This window comes from Coturnix japonica, chromosome 1 (assembly GCF_001577835.2).
Source record: "Coturnix japonica isolate 7356 chromosome 1, Coturnix japonica 2.1, whole genome shotgun sequence".
NCBI classification, from domain to species: Eukaryota; Metazoa; Chordata; class Aves; order Galliformes; family Phasianidae; genus Coturnix; species Coturnix japonica.
In genome coordinates, this window is record NC_029516.1 from 145,405,029 (window position 1) to 145,425,698 (window position 20,670).

General features: G+C 34.5%; 1 protein-coding gene across 2 annotated transcripts in view; it reads left to right on the plus strand.

Annotated features, from left to right (window-relative positions):
• The window catches only part of DIAPH3 (diaphanous related formin 3), a 211,247-nt gene that overhangs the window by 83,637 nt on the left and 106,940 nt on the right, over positions 1-20,670 (plus strand). For both annotated transcript variants that reach the window (XM_015851688.2, XM_015851687.2), the window contains 3 exons: positions 3,601-3,696; positions 4,749-4,843; positions 9,886-9,987. In XM_015851688.2, the coding sequence (XP_015707174.1) occupies positions 3,601-3,696; positions 4,749-4,843; positions 9,886-9,987 (293 nt within the window). The remainder of the gene's footprint in view (positions 1-3,600; positions 3,697-4,748; positions 4,844-9,885; positions 9,988-20,670) is intronic.

Sequence of the window (20,670 nt, forward strand, 5' to 3'; positions counted from 1 at the left end):
TATCAGTATAACACTGCTATAATTCAGCTCCTCATGCATACTTATATTTTCAATCATTTTCTTATGTAGATTATATATTTATACAGGTTTAATAGGATAGGTATTTTGTCTTACTTGAAAATTATGACAAAGTAGCTGATTCATAGAAAAGCTTTGTGTAAAACTATCCATGAAGTAACTCCTGTAGGATTCCACCCACATATTCATGAAACAATATACTGTAAGCTTTCAACTACAACATCATACTTTTAAAATGTTCCTCTCACAGTTCCCATCAGGCTGATTTCATTTAAATCGTTGTCACATAGAGGGAGTTATCTACAGTTGAATTTGAGTATGGATGCACATAAGACAAAGCAACCTTTCTAGTAGAATCTAAGAGCTAAAGGTCATTTGAGTTATTTCTTTATTTACATATTCAGAACTTCTAAATTGGTGTTACCTTAATAAGGACATGGAAATGTGAAAATAAGGAACTATGACAAAATGTGAATGATGTGAGATAAAATAAGAAAATTCATTCTACTTGGTTTCCCATCCTGGTATGGCCGATGACTTAGTACTGGAAAAAATGGTACAGATCTGTTGCTGGGGCCGCATGTGTAGGCCCCAGTATACTTTCTAATAAAGTGTAACATATTGAAAGAACTTTTTAGAATGTGCTGTTATTGTTATGTGACGTGAACTTCTAGGTGTGTAGTATATGAAATAAAACATCTTATTTTGAAAAGAGTTAATGAATTACTACAGTGGTGCACATTCAGAAGCCATGATGTTTTGAGAGTCCCTGGTTTGATTGCTGTGTTTATAAACAAGAATGTTTTACCTCTATTTCCTATGATAATTACCTTCTTCTATAGCTGCCCACTCTCACTGGGATGGTTTTTTGTTTCCAGTGTAAGCAGATGTTTCTCATTTTCAGTCACATTTATACTTTCCTCCCTGCTCCAGTGCTGTAATTACTTACTTTCTTTGACTTCCTGTTTATCTAGATATTTATTTCACATATTCAGATCTTTCTGTTCAATTTTGAAATGTTTTCTTTTTTTCAATAGCTTTCGTTCCTTTTTCTCTCGTTGAAAATAAGTAATAGTTTAGTCTTTTTTTTTTTTCTTTTCTTTTCTTTTCTTTTTTTTTTTTTCTTCTTATAAATTAGTAAGCAAATTATCTAAAAATTTCTAGAGGCAGTAGTAAGTATCAGTTTTCACTGGAAAGTGCAAAAATTCCTGTGGGAAAGACAAGTAATATATATGCTTTGCTTCTTTCTGCTGGCAACTTCATAAGGATGTGACCTGAATTCTCCTGATGAAATATCATGTAAGTTTGCAGTAATTTAGTTTGTTGCATACTTCTATAACTAAATACAAATCCAGCATGAGTTCCTAGAGTAAGTATTTTCTACACTTATATATTTTACTTTAGGGCTGTGGTGCTTTACATATTGCTGTAACTTTGTGCATAACTTCTTTCTTGGTGAAAATTCCAGAGGGAAGTTCATTGGCAGCATTGTTTTTTATTATCAAAGTTGAGAGATAAAATGATGAGTTTAACTTCTGGGATGTTTGTTGTTTTTTGATAGATTGTGGGTTTATTTTAAAATGTTTGTATATTATTACCTCTGTTATGAGACTGGTAGTTCCTAGATATTGTTTTCAACTTTTGGAAAAGGTAACTTTTTAAAAATTATTTTATTATTATTATTTTTAATATACTTCAGCTCTTAGTAGTACCTAGGTCAAAGCTACCAAGTCAAGTTTCAGTAAATTCAGATAACTTCACTATTTTAGTGTGACTGTTAAGGAAATTTAGGCACAGTCCCTAGGAAATGGAAAAAAGGAAACAATGTTCAGAATTTTAAGAAAGGGAAAAAGGAAGGGTTGGGCATCTACTGGCCAGTGAGCCACACATCTGTTCCTGAGAAGATTATGTAGCAGATCCTTATCAAAGCTATGTTAAGGCACATGTGAGATGAGCTGGATTGGCTGGAAGACAAAATGAGAAAACGGACCTGGAGGTATTGGTCGACGCTTGACTAGACATGAGCCAGTAGTGTGCCCAGGTGGCCAAGGAGGCTAATGGCATCCTGGCTTGTATAAAAAATAGTGTTGCCAGCAGGAGCGGGAAAGTGATGTTCCCTCTGTATTCAGCCCTGGTGAGTGATCACCTCAAGTACTGTATTCAGTTTTGGGACCCTGGCTACAAGAAAGTCATTGAGGCCCTGGAGTGGGTATTCAGAGAAAGGCAACTAAGCTGGTGAGGGGTCTGGAGCACAAGGCTTATGAAGCATGGCTGAGGGAACTGGGTTTGTTCTTCTGAAGAAGAGGAGGCTCAAGGAAGACCTTACTGCTCTCAACTACTGCCTGAAAGGAGGTTGTGTGGTTGGGGTCAGCCTCTTATCCCATGTAACTAGTGATAGGACTAGGGGAATGTCTTCAGGTTGCACTAAGAAAGGTTCTGGTTAGATATTAGGAAAAAAATTCTTCTCTGAAAGAATGGTCAGGTGCTGAAATGGGCTGCTCAGGGGTAGTTGAGTCACTATTCCTGGAGGTGTTCAAGGAACGTTTAGATGCTGTACCAAGGGACGTAGTTTATTGGGGGAGTATTGGTGATAGGTGGTCGGTTAGACTAGATGATCTTGGAGATCCTTTCTAACTTTGGTGATTCTACAATTCTGAGAAAATTTATGGAAATGATTCCAACTTACGGAAATTTTCCTGACAATTCATGTTACATCTGGTTTTGTCAAGAATCAGAAACAGTGTAGAAATTTTAATCTAATTTTAATACTATTTAATGTAGTACATTGTTAAGATTAAAATTTTTACACTGTTTCTGAACTGTACAGAACAGTTTCAGTATATATGTGAGAAATAAGATTCAGGTAGTGCATGTGAAAAGTGATAATAGGCCTGATGAATTTCTTCCCTGATCACCAAATCTGTAAGAAGCAAGGCATATATTTTCTACTCAAATATTTGAAGCGTGTATAACAATTTAGAACTGATTGCTGTGAAAGCTTGGAAACTAATTTCAAATCTGAATTATTATAGATAATTAGATAAAGAATAATAATACACTGAGTGAATAACACCTGACAGTGAAGTTTGTGCTGAATTTAAAAAACAAAACAAAACAATACTTTTGGAGGGGGTAAGGAAAATAGGTACATATAAATAAGTATGTATACACTTATATTAAAGATAATGATAATTTTGCTGTGAATCAGTGTTTAGACAAAACGGGTTACAAAGACACTTAACTTTGGGTGTTGACTGAAGTGTGTTGCCATGGTATGTTAATTACTGGGTTTATATCTTCATGTGATTCTTATAATTAATATTTGTTCACATCTTCGTTCAATTTATATATTAAATGAATAAATGTATTCTAGAAAGCTGAAATGCTGACAAATGACTGGAACAGAAACTTAAAGAACACAAGCAATAAGTTGAAAACTGCTTTATTTTGGTCTGTATATTCTGTGTTTTTTTTTCTCCTATATAGTGAATCGACTACATTTTATAGTATAGTGTGCATATATTTTTGTTTTCTGTAAATATCAAAAGTTAACTATGTATGTATTTGTGTTTGCTTTGGTAGTAAAAAAAGATGAGGAAGATTTTGAAGAAAAGAAATCCATTAAGAAGCGAATCAAAGAACTAAAAGTTTTGGACCCAAAGATTGCACAGAATCTGTGTAAGTAGAATCTGTTTTTATGACGAAGTAACGTCATAAATGTTCCATAAAAATGTTTTTCTTTAGTCTGACTGCCTCGTAATCACTTTTTGTTTAAAGTGTTTGTGAATATGCTTATATGTGTACTAATTGGTGTTAAGCTGAAATGTGTAAGAATTAAAACATGTTTTTATAAAAAGACCCACTAAACAGCTAAGCAATATCCTTCATTTAAGACTAAAATTATTCTCTTCTATATATATACCTAAATAATTGGGTACAGCTGTATTCCTGTGTTTCCATAGTGAATGTATTCGTTAATGATCACTGCCCCATTGCCAAAAAGTTAAAGAACAGTAATATCTACAAGATGTATAGTAATTTTTCATGAGTTTTCTAGGAGTAAAAGGCTTTCTAATATACAAAAAAGGCTCACTAACATACAAAACAAAAAGACACTAAAGTGCTATGATATCAGAATACTGCAAGATAACACAATATAATACAGTCTAATTGAAATTGAGGCTAATAAATCTAAAGCAAGTAAAATAAGAGAGAGAGGTTTCCAGAGACTGAGAAGCCTACTTTGAAAGTGAAGGAACACGGCTTGGAAGCACACCCAAATCTGCTGCCAGGCAGTAAGAGGGAGAACAAGAGTCCCTTCCATGACATGTTTTCCTCTCCGACTGTGAGGTCCTCTGGGACGTGTACTTCTTGTTCTCTGTGCTCCACATGATATTATGATGTGGAACACCAATAGCAAAAATTACAAAACCATGACAAATTGTCATCTCTGCCCAGAACAATATGGTGGCAGTGACGGTTCTTGAGAGTAGACTCGTCACTGGTGATCCTCCATGATGCTGAATGTTACATTTAGCAAACAAATGGAAAAGGCTGAAATTATAGGAGAAAAATAATTAAAAATATGTCTTTTTTTCTCTTCCCTGTATTTCTTTATGTAGTGTTTGTTGACTTGTAGATGCTATAGCCTACTTAACTAATATTTTATAAGTAGAAAAAAGATTGTTGTTGTCTTGCATTTTTCACTGTTGGTTGAATCTTTATTTTAGCAATTTTCCTTGGATCTTTCCGAGTGCCTTATGAAGAAATCAAAATGATGATATTGCAAGTAGATGAAACGCAGCTCTCAGAGTCCATGATTCAGGTAAGGAAACAGATGCTTCATCCCAATATTTCAGGATGAGCTTTTCATTAAAGAGAAACATGCACCAAAAAAGCCTCTGAAACCTAAAATGTTTGGCTAGTAAATCACTACAGTAATATATATATTATTATAAATATATATATATGTATATATATATATATATTTTTTTTTTGTGAATACTGGTTCTATTTATATGTGTAAAGCCATTTTTAATGAGAGTAGCTGTGTTGATATTCTGTATTTTCTGTATTCATGTTCTTCATACCTAACTAGACTTTTTTGTTGTTGTTTATATATTTTATATTTAAATTGCATATGATATTGTGTTTGTTTCCTAGTTATTAGTATTAAAAAAAGTTATGTGCCGTAGGTCTATTGTTCTGGTTGAAAACTAGGTCAAAAAATATGACTTTTTTTATTTTGTCTTTTCTGTTCTCTCAGAGCTGAAATAATCCAGTGTCTTGCCTTAGCGCATTCACAGTGTCTGCTTACTCTTCCTTAGAGCTTATTTTGGTAGTTTTTTCATTTTCTATATTATTTTATTCAGTGTGTGATTCTGTGTGGACACAAAAGGTACTCAAAATTCCTTATGTTTTTCTATTCACAGTGTCATTTAAAAGATATTAAGCTAAAGAATTATATAGAATTATGTTTAATAGAAACTCTTTATTATAGAACCATGGGAAAGGAAAAAAAAAAACCAAAAAAAAACATTTGGAAGGAAGGTCTGTAGGTCATCTGTTCCATTCCCTTGCTCATAGCCAGGTCAAGTAGATGAGGCTTTTCCCCTTTAGATTTAGACTCCAGCTGAAGTTGGAGACTCCGTAGTTTTCTGTACGTTTGCAGTGTTGAACTACTCTTATAAAGGAAAAAACTTCTGAATTATTCAGCTGGAATTTTCTTTTTTTCTACTTGTAGCCCTGGCCTTCTTCTGCAGTCCTATAAGAGGAACCTTATTCTATCTTTATGCCCTGCAGTTGAGTACCTGAAGACCATGTTAGTCTCTCTGGCAGCTTGTTTCATTAAAGAGGAACAGCTATGACCAAGATTGTCTTTTTTCATATCAATATATATCTTTCATCTCATTATTATGCAAAACTGGCATCTTCATAATTTCTTTCTAATAATTTAAAGAAAGTAAAACAGAATTTGAATCCTTGGGGTCTAGGGAAATAGATCAGCCCATTAATGGCTAGTTAATAAAGATATCCTTCTTTGTGAACATGTAGCAATCTGTCTTGCTCCAATTTATAGGAGGGAGGGAAGGTTCTTTTATATATGTATACCTGGTGTGAGATTAGAAAACAGCGATTCAAATGTTGGTCCAAGAAGTTTATTACAAATCTTAATCAGGGAGGGGATGACAGATGATTTAAGGTGATGGGGAAGGGCAGAAGTCCTGTTGCGAGACACACTGATGGTCCAAGGCAGAAACGCAAGGAGGGAGACCAGCAGCAGCGTGGCTGGCCTAGGGCAGCAAGCAGGTAGCAAAAAGGAGATGCAGGGTTAGTCCAGGAGCAGGCAGAAGGATTCAGGTAGCAGGTCTGGGAGAGTCCATCTGCGAACAGGATGATAATAGTGAGGGATAAGATGGCAGACACCTTCTTGTTCTTCAGCATGCAGGCATCTTCTTCAGCATGCAGGTGTCAGGTCGTGAGGAATCTGATGTCAGAAAACCTGACTTCATGGTTGCTGATCCCTCTTTTATCCTACTTTTTCCCTGCCTATGAGACAGCCCTGGGCACAACCCTGGAGATGGCCATCTTCCTTGAGATAAGCCCACACAAAAGACTGCTTCCTGGCCATTAAGCTGCAGCTTATCTCTCTCCCTTGTTGCCCCTGGCCTTGTCCATCTGTGTCCCTCAGACAAAGGATTTCTCAACCCTTGCCCAGGACTTGCTTGGACTTGTTCATCTGTGTCCTTCAGCAAGCTTTGAGTCAATGGTATAAAAGAATAATCTCTCACACAATCTTTCAATCAACTGTGACAAGATAAGAATATGTACTTTCCCAGAAAATTGTTTACTTTTCTTTTTGATTTCTTTCTTTGATTCTCCTGTGAGGTATTATTTAAATTTGAATGATAAGTTCCTTGGGATAGAGTTATTACTTTATCTTTAAAAATTGTCAACACAACAAAGCTCTACTCTAGTCTCCGTTAATAATAGTAATGGCAGATACTTTTTTTATACTATGCTGTTGCTCTTTTTTTTTTTTTTTTTTTTTTTTAATTCTGATATTAACAGTAGGGTATGTTAAAAAATCAGCATATTCATAAAATGGCCTGGGTTGAAAAGGACCACAATGATCTTATTTCAATCCCCCTGCGATATGCAGGGTCGCCAACCACCAGACCAGGCTGCCCAGAGCCACATCCAGCCTGGCCTTGAATGCCTTCAGGAATTGGGCACACACAACCTCCTTGTTCCAGTGTGTCAACAATGTGTGAACATCTTCATCTTAATATCTAACCTAAACCTCCCTCAGTAAACTTTCTTTGTATAAAGACTGCTCTGAAAGCGATGACTACTACTTATTCCCACAGAAACTATAATAAATAAAAAGAGATCAACAATACTAATTGATAGATCAAATTCTCAGCTATAACATGTTAGTTTCTAACATTGTCACCACCAGTAGCTATGCATTTTTGTTAGCAATGAACAAATGCCTACATACTGCGCTTATAAAAACGCACCAGCTGAGGTGACTCACTGTTGTACAGATGCTGTGATGGCATCATTGCAAGGAAAATGTTGCCAACGCAATCCAACTTTCACTCTACCTGTTTGGTCTCCATAAATGTTCACCAATCATTGAAGAATTTCACTAGGTGCCATTTTTTTCCTTATGGAGGATTTCAGGTATACACCTTTGCTTCATATGCACTTCCATGTCAATCACCATTTTGTCAGGCTGCCTCTCTGCTGATAGAAGCGGGACCTTGTCTTTTTTTTTTAAAGGTATTATTATTATTATTATTATTATTATTATTATTATTATTATTATTATTATTATTATTATTATTATTATTATTATTATTATTTTAAACAAGGCTTAGGCTCCAAATTTGCTTTGCAGGCATGTGTACAATTGCTTTTTTTTCAAGCTGCTTTATCCAAGTTTCTTGTTTCTGGATAAAATGGTTTTGGAATAACCTTGAAAACAACGTCATCCAAGTTTAAACTTGAAAAAGCACTTAGACAGCTCTTTTCCTTTGAAAGTGGTTGACTCGTACCTCATTACCTTAAAAGTCCTAGTATTCACCTTTATATATGCCAGGTTTACTAACTAAATGACAATACCCATCTGTATGTCTTTGTTCTGCCTCTATAAAATTTCACAAATATGGTTTTTGGACATCCAGTGAAAACGTAGTTCTGTTCATTTCATGATTCTGAGAAGAGGAAAAGCATATCTATGTTTACAAGCATGAGGCTGTTTTTAATAATTTAGAAAATACATGAAATTTTTTCATTCTTCTCCTTTTCAAAAATTTCTTCATTCATTTCTGATTGTCAAGCTGTAAATAGTGTCCAGTATGCCAGTTTTTGAAGTTGGATATTTGTCCTTAATATTACCTTTTTGTTATATAGAGCATGTCAAATAATATGTATGTGTCATCTGTGTCTCTCAATTCCCATTTCCTCCGTCCTCCTGTAAGAAATTAAATCTAGTTTTGAAAACCATGAGAACTCTAAATTTTATTCTGTAATCCAAATAGTCAGTGACAAACTATTGGAATGTTTCTTGTGAATTAGTCAAAATTCTCCTGTTTATTCTCTGGTATTTGAACTGTATTTTTATCACTAGCAGTTCTAAAACTGTATGTGAACACTATATATCTTTTGTGATACCAGTTGCTGCTTATTTAAACAAATTATTTAACTTAGTCCTCAGAATAAAAGAAGGGTTTCTGTTCTTAAAATGATGACTATTTTTACACTAAAAACAGTAATAAAGGATTATCTAGTTATTAAAAATATGGCAGTAGGTAGTGGGAGAGCTGTGATTGGTAGTCCTGATGCAATATAAGCATGATTGTGTCTTTATTTCAGTTCAGAATACTGTCCTACCCAGCAGCTGAGGGAGTATTTTATGTAAGAAGACAATCTTTCTCTTGTTTTCGTACTGTGATGGAAGCTTAGCCACTGTGTAACCAGGAACACAGGATTCATGACATGAGTAAGAGAGCTGGATAGAGGAATCCTGAATATTGCCTAGTAGTTATAGCAGTCATCTTGGGAAAGGACAGAACTGAACTACTGGCTGTCAGATTTAGGCATAATTGGATGTTTGAGAAGCTGTCTTCCAGAACTTGCTCAGAACAGCCATTTTCACTGTACCTACTACTTACCTGGTAATTAGTGTGGAATGCAGAAGTCCATACGTAAGCGTAGGTGCCTAAGTGCTCAGGAAGCTCCAGGGAATCTGAAGACTTCTTAGATGATCAGGTGTAGGGTGACATGTTTAGACTTCTGTGTTGAAGTGACATTCGCTTATGTAAGCGAATATGGCCTCTTGAATTCAGCTGAAGCTGAGTCCCACCTCTGAAATCCTATTTCTCCTAAGTTTGCAGGCTAAGTAGTGTCTAATGGGATTAAAGTTTCGTAAATACAGACATTACTTGTCATCACTTTACAATCAATTTTTTTTCAAAAATACTAGAAAATAAACAATCCATTTCCACTAATGATTTTTGCCATCCTTTAATTAGATATGTTACTGTGATCCTTGTCCTATTTACTTTAGTTTTCTTTGCATAGTGGCTACTGAATGTATTTTTTCTTTGAAATTCTATTCTGGAAAAAGACTACAGAAACATATATATTTGTAGAAACAGCAGATGATGCTAGTTGACATTTAATCACTTGCTCTTTACACTTTGTTACATGAATGTTTATGTTACTCTTTAACATTCTACAAACTTTGGGACAGCAGTGTTATCATTGGAGTTTATGTTAATAAAATATTGCTTACCTGCAATTATACAAGCAATGCAGAATCTGAGATTTCTAAATGTACTTTCTTTTTCTTGATAGAATTTAATAAAACATCTTCCAGAGCAAGAACAACTGAACTCATTGTCCAAGTTCAGGAATGAGTACAATAATTTGTCTGAGCCAGAGCAGTTTGGAGTTGTGGTGAGTTCTGCTATTGTTTCTTTTCCTTCCTGAAAAACAATTTTAATATTCCTAAATAGAATTACTAACAGCTTCTTCTTCCTAAATATGAGGGTTGCATATTAAGAGCAGAGTGTAGCTGCTGCCTTTTAATTGGACTTTCAGGGGCCATATCCATGGATGTGGAAGGTCTGATTTTGTTGGCAGTTATCTGTGTGAGTATCAACTATTTGTACCTAGATTTTAGGACATCTGGAGTACTGGTAGATTGTGGATTCCCTACACTCCTTCTTTGACCTGGAATAATAATTGTCATGTTAAAGGCCTTTAAGAAAAATAATATAATCAGAAGCCAGGCGTGCTAATTTTGGTTTCGATTCTCAAACTGAAAATTTGAGTATTATGTAAGATCAGTGAAATTTCTGTATCTATATGAATTCTGATGGTAGAGGCTTATTTGATGTAAATTTTGAAATATTTGCAGAGGAGTTGATTAATGACAAAATGGAGGGCAGAATGTTATTTGGAGGAGTGAGTATGATACAGGAAACAAATAAACAACAGAACACTTTCACTTTTAGGCATGCCTTTGTTTTTTGACATAAATCTGGCCCACATAAACATTTGGATAACACACTGATGAGCACCATAGGCAAAGAGAAGGAAGCTAATAATGGGATATGCTAGAAGGACATTTTATATCTCAGTTTTTTATTTTTCTGCCACAGATGTTAAATCTTTCTGTGCTGGGCAGAACTGCACCCCCTTTCTGTAAATATTTCTCTTTTTTTATGTTTAAGTTTTATGTAAACATGAAACTTTTTTCTTAATAAATGTGGACATATTGTCTATGTATAAAGGACTAGCATCTGTTCTAAAATGCAGCTTGCTACGTGCTTCACTTTTGCTCAATATTAAAAGTTCACGGCTTCCTTTAAATTTGATATTAGAAAATTGAAAGGGTAGGCTGGTTATGTAGCAGAGAAGTTCATATATATCAGTCTTACTGAGAGAAATTCAAATGTCCTTTGATGGAGCATGATGCTCCTCTCTGATAACCTTGTTTCAAACCATGTCTGCCAGGATGACAGAGATAAGCGCACATCTAAACTTCAGCAGCTTTGAATCTTACAAATTATGGAAAAATGCTAGTAGAGATGGATTTATACCAGTAAATTTAACTATAAATTGAGCTGGCTGATGTATAAACATCTGTTCGACCATGCCAAATAATTCCAACAGTAATATATTTGTAATTGATTTGTTGAAGAAACACGACAATGACATGCTAGCTTATACATTTTAATTGAATTAGTAAAATTCAGAGCCAAGTAGCAAATGTTTTTTCCATTTTTATCAAGAATAACTATTGATTTTAAAAAGGAAAAAAACAAAACAAAACATTCAATAGTTAATTCCACGTAGGTTTAAGCTTGATTGGCTTTTTTTTTTTTTTTTTTTTCTTTTTTTTTTTTTTTTCCCCCCCAACCTAAGCCTACTGAGAAGTCTGCCTTTTGTTCTTTAAACATTCCAAATTTACTACAGTTAGGCACACTGACAACAGTAGTAAATCTGAAATTTACAGTGAGATAGTGTTTTCCAAGTGATCAGGAGGCCCTGCATCAATTGTTACAGCTACCTGTCAGCATGAGGACTCTGCTTACTGGAGGAAAAAAGCATGTTTAGTTTGCAATTTTTGCTGTTATCAGAATGATATAAATGACAAGAGCTAATTTGCATTTTAAAGACTAATCTGTTGTTGAGTTGGTTCAGAAGGTCTTCTGTATTACTGCAGTATTTATCAGAAATTTGTTTACTACCATGTTATTTTCTCTGCAATGCTAATAGCGTCCACATTGTACAACTTTGCAGTTGGCTATCCTGAGCAGTTTTGTCTAAAATGGCACTTTAGCCAATGAGCTAAAACATGTCTGATTAATTACCAGTCAACCTTTCTGGTATCAAAATAGGTCATCAGTAAGATCCAACTGTCTTCTACTTGTGTTGTTGAAAGTTGAATGTGCTCTTATATGCTTGTGTTATGTAGTTCAGTAATATTGCATCTCTGACTACTCCCCTTTCCTCAGCTACTCTGTTTTTTGGAAAACAGGCCGATGTTATTTAGAACGATGTGTTCGTGCAAGTTAATTCACTTTTCTTTTCTTTCTTTCTTTCTTTCTTTCTTTCTTCTTTATTCTTTCTTTCTTTCTTCTTTCTTTCTTTTCTTTCTTTCTTTCTTTCTTTCTTTAAGTGTTAATGCAATCATTAATGTAATTGCAATGTGCAGTTGCTTTCTTTTTGAAATGTGCTTATATTCAAGTATGAATAAATTTGAAATGATCTGTTGTAAGACGATGATTGACTTGTACTGGCTGACAAAATGCAGCATCACTGGTAGACATTTTTAAGTGTTACTACTTAGATCTACCAGCTGTTTCTCAGTCCCATCTAATGAGAAGAGCTAGAACAGTACAAGTATAGGTCAAGTTCTGTTTCATTTATTTGTGGATTTTCTTTTTTGAATGAACAACCAAATATTCCCATTGAAGAATGCAAGTGTTTGCTTTCCCTAGTTTTGCACAGAGAAAAAAGAAGATTACTAGGCATAGCTCTTCTAGTGTGCCACCTTCTGCGCATCTCCTGAAGTTTACTTCAGAAGTCAAGATAAAAAAAAAATACATTTGGATAAGATACATTTTCACATCTTATTATGGTATCTTACACATTTGATTTTCATCATGAAGATTCTTTAATCTCCATCAGGCTCCCTTATACCTTTTATTTTGTCTGGGGAGGAGACTGAGAACTCTTAATCATTTCTTTAAGAACTGCTGTTGACTCAAAGATAAATTGTTACACTTCATTTTTTTGTTATTCTTTTCAGGCAAGGAGAATTAAAAATGAAATAGGATACTTCCAATTTTATCTTTTATGTGAGCAGGGTCTTGTATTCATATTTCTGAAAATTCTGATATGACATGTTAATTTACTCAAGGGAAAGACTAAACCACGTGCTTCTCAAGGAGCAGCCTACATAGTGAATGAACTGATAATTACTACTTGTGCGATAATAACATTTTTATAATGCAAACTCTGTTTTATCCTCCTGACCTTGAATTCAAAGTGAAGATTTGTTACTCTGAAAGAAACAGCTTGACACTTACTAAGATTCTGGCATGTTATGATTGTTAAAGGATTGTGGGTTTTATTTCAACTCATGTTAATTAACTTTTGTTGCTGGCTTAAAGACATTGAGGGCATGACTCTAAGCAGTTCAGGTTCTCCTTTATTTTTCTTTTTTTGTGTATGTGTGGTGACTCTATGGGTCGCTTTTGTGATTTCTACAATTACCCTCTTCTTTTAAAGTTGTTTTGCACTTTTATGTTTTCTGTTCATTCAGCAGTAAGTATAAAATAAATCCTTTACTACCCTTATCTTCTCTTCCAGACTCTAGGTTTTCTTTAGATAAACTACTTTATTTTTGTGTGTTCTTTTCTTTCACATGCTCCAGACTGCTGTTTCAGGACATAGATATTATCATTTATTACTGTGGAGGTTTTTGGATGTGTTTTTTTCTTTTTTTTTTTTAAATATTATTTTATTTTTTACTTGAACACACACATGAATTATTTCATGAAAACTCTGTTAAATATGTTCATTTATTAAGTGCTTTAATTTAGCTTTACAATGTCATTGTAAGCTGATTTTGAATGCTGTATTTCAGTTATCAAGTGCTTCACGTAGGAGGGTTGTGCTTGCCAAAATCTAAATATTTAATTGCATTAGTTTTACTGTAGTTCATATTTTGTACTAGGTTTGCTCAGTGTGGCTGATTTTCATGGAGGTTTCATTAATTCTGATTACTAGGTAATTTATTATGTAAAACTTGATAATGGCGAAGTCTGGGTTTTGTGTTTGAAAATAAGTAGTCACGTGAGTAGTCACATAGTACTCTTGGAGAGGGATCGTATTTCAGCTATTTGGTCACCCATGTGTTTGGCTGTTTTCTGTTTGTTTTTTCTTTTCTTTTCTTTTTTCTTTTTCTTTTTTTTCCTTGTTAATGCAATACCCAATGACAAAATAAATATTTCTTTGCTTTGGGACTTAAAATATGTAGTGGTATCGATTTGTTTTGCAGATAGTTCTTCTCTTCTGAGAAGTTTACAGAATTTTTTTAATCTTTCTAATTTTGGTCATAATCAAGTAGACAGTGTTTAATTAGACTTCTCCGTTTAGTAATATCAATCTTGAATTTTCAGTTAAATTGATTCAGTGGTTACTAGTTAGCTTTATTAATCGTGACTGATAATTGAACAGTACTAATCTGTCTAATGGACTTTCATTGACAGACTATTGCCTTACCACAATTCAAGCCTTGCTGCTGAGTGTAGGTGTGTGTTTGGATTTCTTCTGTAACAAAATCCCCTGCTTTTGCCATCAACAGGGATACTTTGCACTTTAGAAATCCTTCTGCAAAGGCTTTTAATTTTATGTAGTTTTATATCTCCATGCAAGATTTTTTTTTATATCCAAAGGTTACGATATAAACTATGTTTGTTTTAATCTTTTGCACTAGGGATGATAATGATGCTGAACAAATGAGCTGCTTAGCTAAAAGTTATTAGGCACAAAAAGAAACTGAGTTCTTGAAGTATACCACTTATGTCTTCCCTCTGCATAAGCAGTGGAGATTTTTTTGGTCACCACAGTCAATAAGGGACTCTGAAACTATAATTTTGAATTTAATGAGAACAGGATAATTAAACTCAGATATTTTAAAAATATTTTCACTATACTTGCAAAATATAAATATTATCAAAATGATTAGAGATGTATGGTTGTCAAGCAGTGATTTGGAATTTTTAGAAGGAAGTAAAATATATACTAAGTGGTGATTTGTACCAAGTTTTTATTAAATAAGAATTGAAGCTTATGAAGTAAATTATTAGATTTTGGAAATTGTTGTTACAAATAAAGTTCTTTTGGATCTCATATTTTTCTATGGCAATTAATTAAGAAAAGAAATATTTACTTGACTCTGCTATTTGTACAGAAATTTCTTACTTGAAAATGACTGTATAAAAGGATGAAGCATGTGTTTAAAGATTTTCCTGCACTGTTAGAGTAGTGTAAGTTTGTGTGACATAGAAGGGGAAGTTTTCTGTAGGAAAAGTGCCATACTTAAACCTTGTCCACTGTTGTTTTGTTTTGTTTTGTTTTTTGGTTTTTGGTTTTTGGTTTTTTTTTCTGAAATGCCTAATATATGATACTTCATGTTCAGTACTTCATGTAAGAGTTGTTTTTCTTTTGCTTCTTGTCATCTTTACTTTTTTGATTACACTAGATTTTTATGTCCGACAGTTTTAAAACATTTTCTCTTTTTTTCTTATTGCAGACACTCTGGTATTGGGTTTGACTATCTGTGTTGCTAATTATATATCTTTGTCCTCTTAAGTTTTTGGACAAGTAAGAATAATTGTATATGTATTGTTTTCTCCATTCACACTTACAGCAACTTGTTTTCCTTCTGTTCCACTGCTGGCGATGAGATCATGGCTGGATTCCATCTTTCTCTGTTGTGTATTTTTTTTTTTCGAAATCTTTTTTTGTATTTTCATTTTTCTTTTCCCATTTGCTCATTAGAGAGTGAAAATTCCTTATTTTAATTGTGTGAAATTCTTAACTGTGTGAAAGGTTGCTCTCTTTCAAAACTGTGTTGCATGTGTTGTACAAAGAACTGGTCCTGTTGTAATATCAAAAACCCTATCACTTCTTCCAAAGACCAAAGCCTACTAGCCTTGGCTGTATTTATTAGCCTTCTTGCTGCATCCTTTTACCAAACCAGACAGCTTCCCTTCCTCTTTTTTTTTTTTTTCTTTCTTTTTTTTCCTGTAGTTCAATGAAATAATTTCTTATAATTCCACAAAATTCAGTTATCTTCCAGAATTTGAAAAGTTTCTCATATTAACCTGCAGATAATTATATGCCCCTCCCCCCCCCCCCGTGTTTTAGTTATTGTGTAGTCATCTTGAATTTCAGCTTCCTTTTTACTTCAGTGGTTTTGTCTGGATGCCACGGCATCACATGATGACATCATAGAAACATACAATGTGACCAATTACAGCTAAGACATAAATGAGCATATGTAGCTGTTTTAATTGTGTGGGTGATTATATTTCCTAGTATAAGTCTCAGGGTACTGTGTCACTTCCAAGGAGCAGCAGGGGCATTCCGTGGCACTGTGCGGGCCAATATACCATGGCTTCATTTCCACTTGGTTGGAGTATGGTTTTCAGCTTGTTTAGTTTAGAAAAGGCTCCAGGGAGACCTTTTGTCCTTACAGTACTTGAAGGGAGCTTATAAGCAGAAAGGGGAGTATCTTTTTTCCAAAGTCTAATACTAATAGGACAAGAGAAATGGCTTTAAAGAGAGGGAATTTAGGTTAGATGTTAGGAAGAAATTTTTTACGCAGGGGTAGTGAGGCACAGGATCAGGCTGTCCCATCACTGGAGGTGCTGAAGGCCAGGTTGGAGGAGGCCCTGGGCAGCCTGAGATGGTGGTTGGCAACCCTGCCTATAGCAAGGGAGTTGGAGCTCAGCGATTTGTATAGTCACGGCCAACCTCACCCATTCTGTTTCTGTAGATTTCCTTGTGCTCCAAGCAGTTACACTGTTTTGGCATAAGCCCATTTTTGTTTCATCTAGAGACAACTTGCTTTTCTAATCTCTTGTTTAGGCCTTCTAAAGCTTCCATTTGGATACCAATTGAAGATGCCAGTAATTTCAGAAAAAAATACTTCACTTAGATATTCCCTTGAGGGAAATTTGAAAGGAAAAACAATATCATATGTAATCTTTCATATAAAGAACAAGTAAAATAAAAGGATTTGGACCATGGAGGTACTATTAAACTTAACAGGAAAAGAATTCAGTGATGACAAAATAAATGAAAAATATAAGTATGAAGCAAGCAAAACCAGTAGGTGTCTAGGTCAACTGAATTATTGGGAAACATGAGTTGTAGAGGAGTTACTTATCACAAACTCTTACGAACCTTCTTAATAACACATTATTTTGTAAGCTCAAGTTAAATGCAGTTCTAAGTCACCGCTCACATTTTGGGAGGACCTTTTGGAAATAATAATAAAAAAAGTAATGGAGATCGCTTACTCAAACACAGCATTATTAAGAATATGATCCAACAATACAACAGTATTAATTTCAGGAAAGCAAGTTTAGAACTTTTTAAGAAATGGTGTGAGAAAAGAAATAATAGGTGCTTATTTAAGGGGCTGCTAGAGAGTTGAAAAATAAATCATTGTTCATTATAATTGTTTTTAATAAAGCTATAATAGGTATGTGTGAGTCAGCAGCTGTTGAGTGGTTTTTGAGTTTGAAATATTCAAGCACTAAAGATTATCTTCTGTTATTATTCGTTTGTATTAATTAGATCTGAGTCTGAGATGTTTGTTTTTTCCTGAGATATTAAAATTGCAAGGGTCATGAAGCAGCTGATAAGAGCTTCTCATTGCTTCCTTGTCTGAAGTAAACTTTCTGATTTTTTTCTTAAGGAGTAATGTAGAAGAAATGTTTACAATGAATTAAAGCTTCTAAGTTCCAGCCTTGCATTGAAAAAAGAGAAAGAAAATTACCCTCACATAGCAGGATCAAATTGAAAGAGAAAGTGACTTTAATTTAAAGAATCCTGATATAAATGACTTTTTCACCTGCTCAGTCTCTTAGAGATTGAATTCACTTGTACTTTTATACCTCAGTTCTCCTAAGCACTGAGTACTTAGGAGTACTAAGTACATGTGTGTCCAAGTAGTCTGGCCAGGACTGATAATGTGCAGCATCAATATCAAGGGACTTTCCCAACACCTAGGGTTGTTGTGACTGATGAGAGCAAGTTAGATGAGGACAGCTCTTCTATATGCTGAGGAGCCATCAGATGAAATGATAAATATAAAGCTAAGCATTTTGGATATGTTGATGTTTTGATGCTTTCTTTGTGTTGGAACCCATTGAAATTACTTATATTGGATATGGATTTTTTTTATTTTTTTATTTATTTATTTTTTCTTGGTAGTTGTTTTTTTCTCCTTTTGCAGCTAGGCAGTGTTCCCAGTGGTCAAACTAACTTTGAGTTTCATTTTGAGCTTCATATTCAAGCACAGTGTTTCATATTCTCAATTACAATAGCTACCCACTTTTATGTTGCCCTGTTGTTACTGACCCTTGAATAATTTCTTTTTGCTGAGTTCTACTTTACTAATGAGCATTCTGCAAGTTTAGGTTGCTTAATGACAGTGGAAGATATTTTTGGAACATCAGTGACTCAGGATTAACATGGCAGTGATTGCAAAGTCTACAGTTATGGATACAGTTGTACTAAAGAACAATGTATTATGTTGGATAAGAAGTCAGATACGAATTGGATCTGTCATCATATCAGTCAGTAAACATGCAGGAAACTGAAACATGGCATGTACAATTGTGAACTTCCCTCTATTCACCACTGGTGAAGCCTCACCTACAATATTATATCTGGTCTGGAGACAAAAGCAGGGACTCCAGAATTGGATAATGACTACAGTTTAGAAACAAGGGATATGAAGAAATATTGCTTGCAGACTGTTAAAGCCAAGGCAGGATCTTTGCTCAAAATATATGTAGGAAAACTGGAAGAAGAAAGGGAACAATATATCCTGAAGAGTGTTGGTAGTTACAGCTGTATGTAATAGGTTTATGTTTTTCAGGAAAGAGAAGCAGGCTAGATGATGGGAAGATTTTTCTAATAGTGGGAATAATAAAACAGTAGAATTGATTTATTTTATGTAGTCTTTGTATAATCAGCCATCTCTTTGAGCAGGCAAAGCTAATGCACTGTTTGCTGGCAAAGCTGACTGTATCAAAGGAAGGCAGAATGCTGTGTGTGATCTCTGAAGGTTGTTTTCCTGCTTGTTCTGTATATACATTGACCAAAACGCCCACAGCACTGTTGTGGATAGAATCTAGCATTTAAACATCACAAATAGTGTGATATCTTGTTTTTAAGGACACTTTTCTAATGAAAATTAACACCTGAATCTATCATATCACAAATCTCAGTTATAGCCTAGCTGATAGCACGATTATCTGATCTCTCCTTTTACCTAACAAGCCATCTGAAACAGGTCAAATGTGTGAGGTGGTTGGCTTTCTTTATTTGTTTGTTTAAGAGGATAAATGCTAAGGAACTGTTAAGAAATATTTACCAAATTTATCTACATTGCAATTTTATGCTGAAAATTCTTAAGGCAAATGTTGGAAAGATTTGCTTTTTTTCTCCATAAATTTTTATTTGAGGGAAAGCTAAATAATGGTTTATTAAAATAGCTTGTTGCTGGTGATCATGCAGGAAATCTATATAGATTTTACAGTTTTCTATGAGGTCATGAATTCCTTTATTCCTTCTATTGATTTGATGTTGTTTAGGATATGAAGTCCTTTGTGTCCTTGGTGGTCTTTCCTTTTTTTCTACTGAAATTATTCAGGCAATAATAGTAACAAAACCATCCCAGTTCAGTTCTCATTAGTTTTTATACTGGTTTGAAATATTATTCAATGTTCTGAAAACAACTTTCTGAACCAGATTTCACCCAACTATTTTTAACAGTAGTGGGGATAATGAATAACTAGACGATGTTTTAAGGGTTTATCTATAGTGATCAACTAAACATCACCAGAGAATGCTATTGAATATTGAAACTTAGTTGTCTGTAGTGCTAATTTGCTAGAAGAAGCAATAATTCTAGGCATAGAGTAGGTATCCTTTTAGTCTGTGCAGAATTCCTGAATAATTCCTGGATATTTCAGGACTTAGCATGAACCAGAATTTGATAATTGAAGATTCAGAATAAGACAGAGGCAGATTGGTTTCTGAAGTCAAGTCATAACGGTTGCAAAATACATCTTCCCTTTTTCATTACAGGGAAGACAGAGCAATACATAACAGGGAAGATGGATACAAGCACATTGGTTCCAGACATTCAAAACTTGAGTGTCTACCAGACATTGCAGCATGTCTTGGTCTTGACATCTCAGGGCACTTTGGAATTGTAAAGGAGTACAGCAATGTTTGGCCCCATGTCAGGTGGCTCCAGATCTTAGCTTTCACATGTGTTTTGGCACGTAGTTTATATAAATGAGCACCAAAGTACTCAGAACATGAATGAATCTCTAATGAAATTACATGTTTTTATGACAGGGTAAGCTTTCTTTTTGCTCCCACTGAGAAAGTTCTGCCCCCTGTCAACTCTCCATCAGCACACATGCACTTTTCCCCACACTCTTGCCAATGTAATAATGCTCAGGCTTGAGGCCAACTTATGTTAACAACTCGTTGCACAAGAAACTGTTCCAAATAGTAGTTCTGATCTGGTTATGCAGAGTGGAGGGAACTGAAGTCTGTAGAAGGCATGTGAACTCTTCAGTGCCTCCAATCGTTAGTGGCAGAAATTAGTCCTGGACATATTAGATTTATTAATATGGTTTTAAATTCATAAATACAGTTCTATTTCAAAAATCGTGGGGTTTTTTACATTATTTATAAACAATGTTGATGTAAAAATTTACTAATACTTGTTAGGATGCTTTTACTGGACATTTGACCTTGTCTGCAGGCAACTAAGTTAGCAGTCACATGTATGAGGATAGTGTTTGA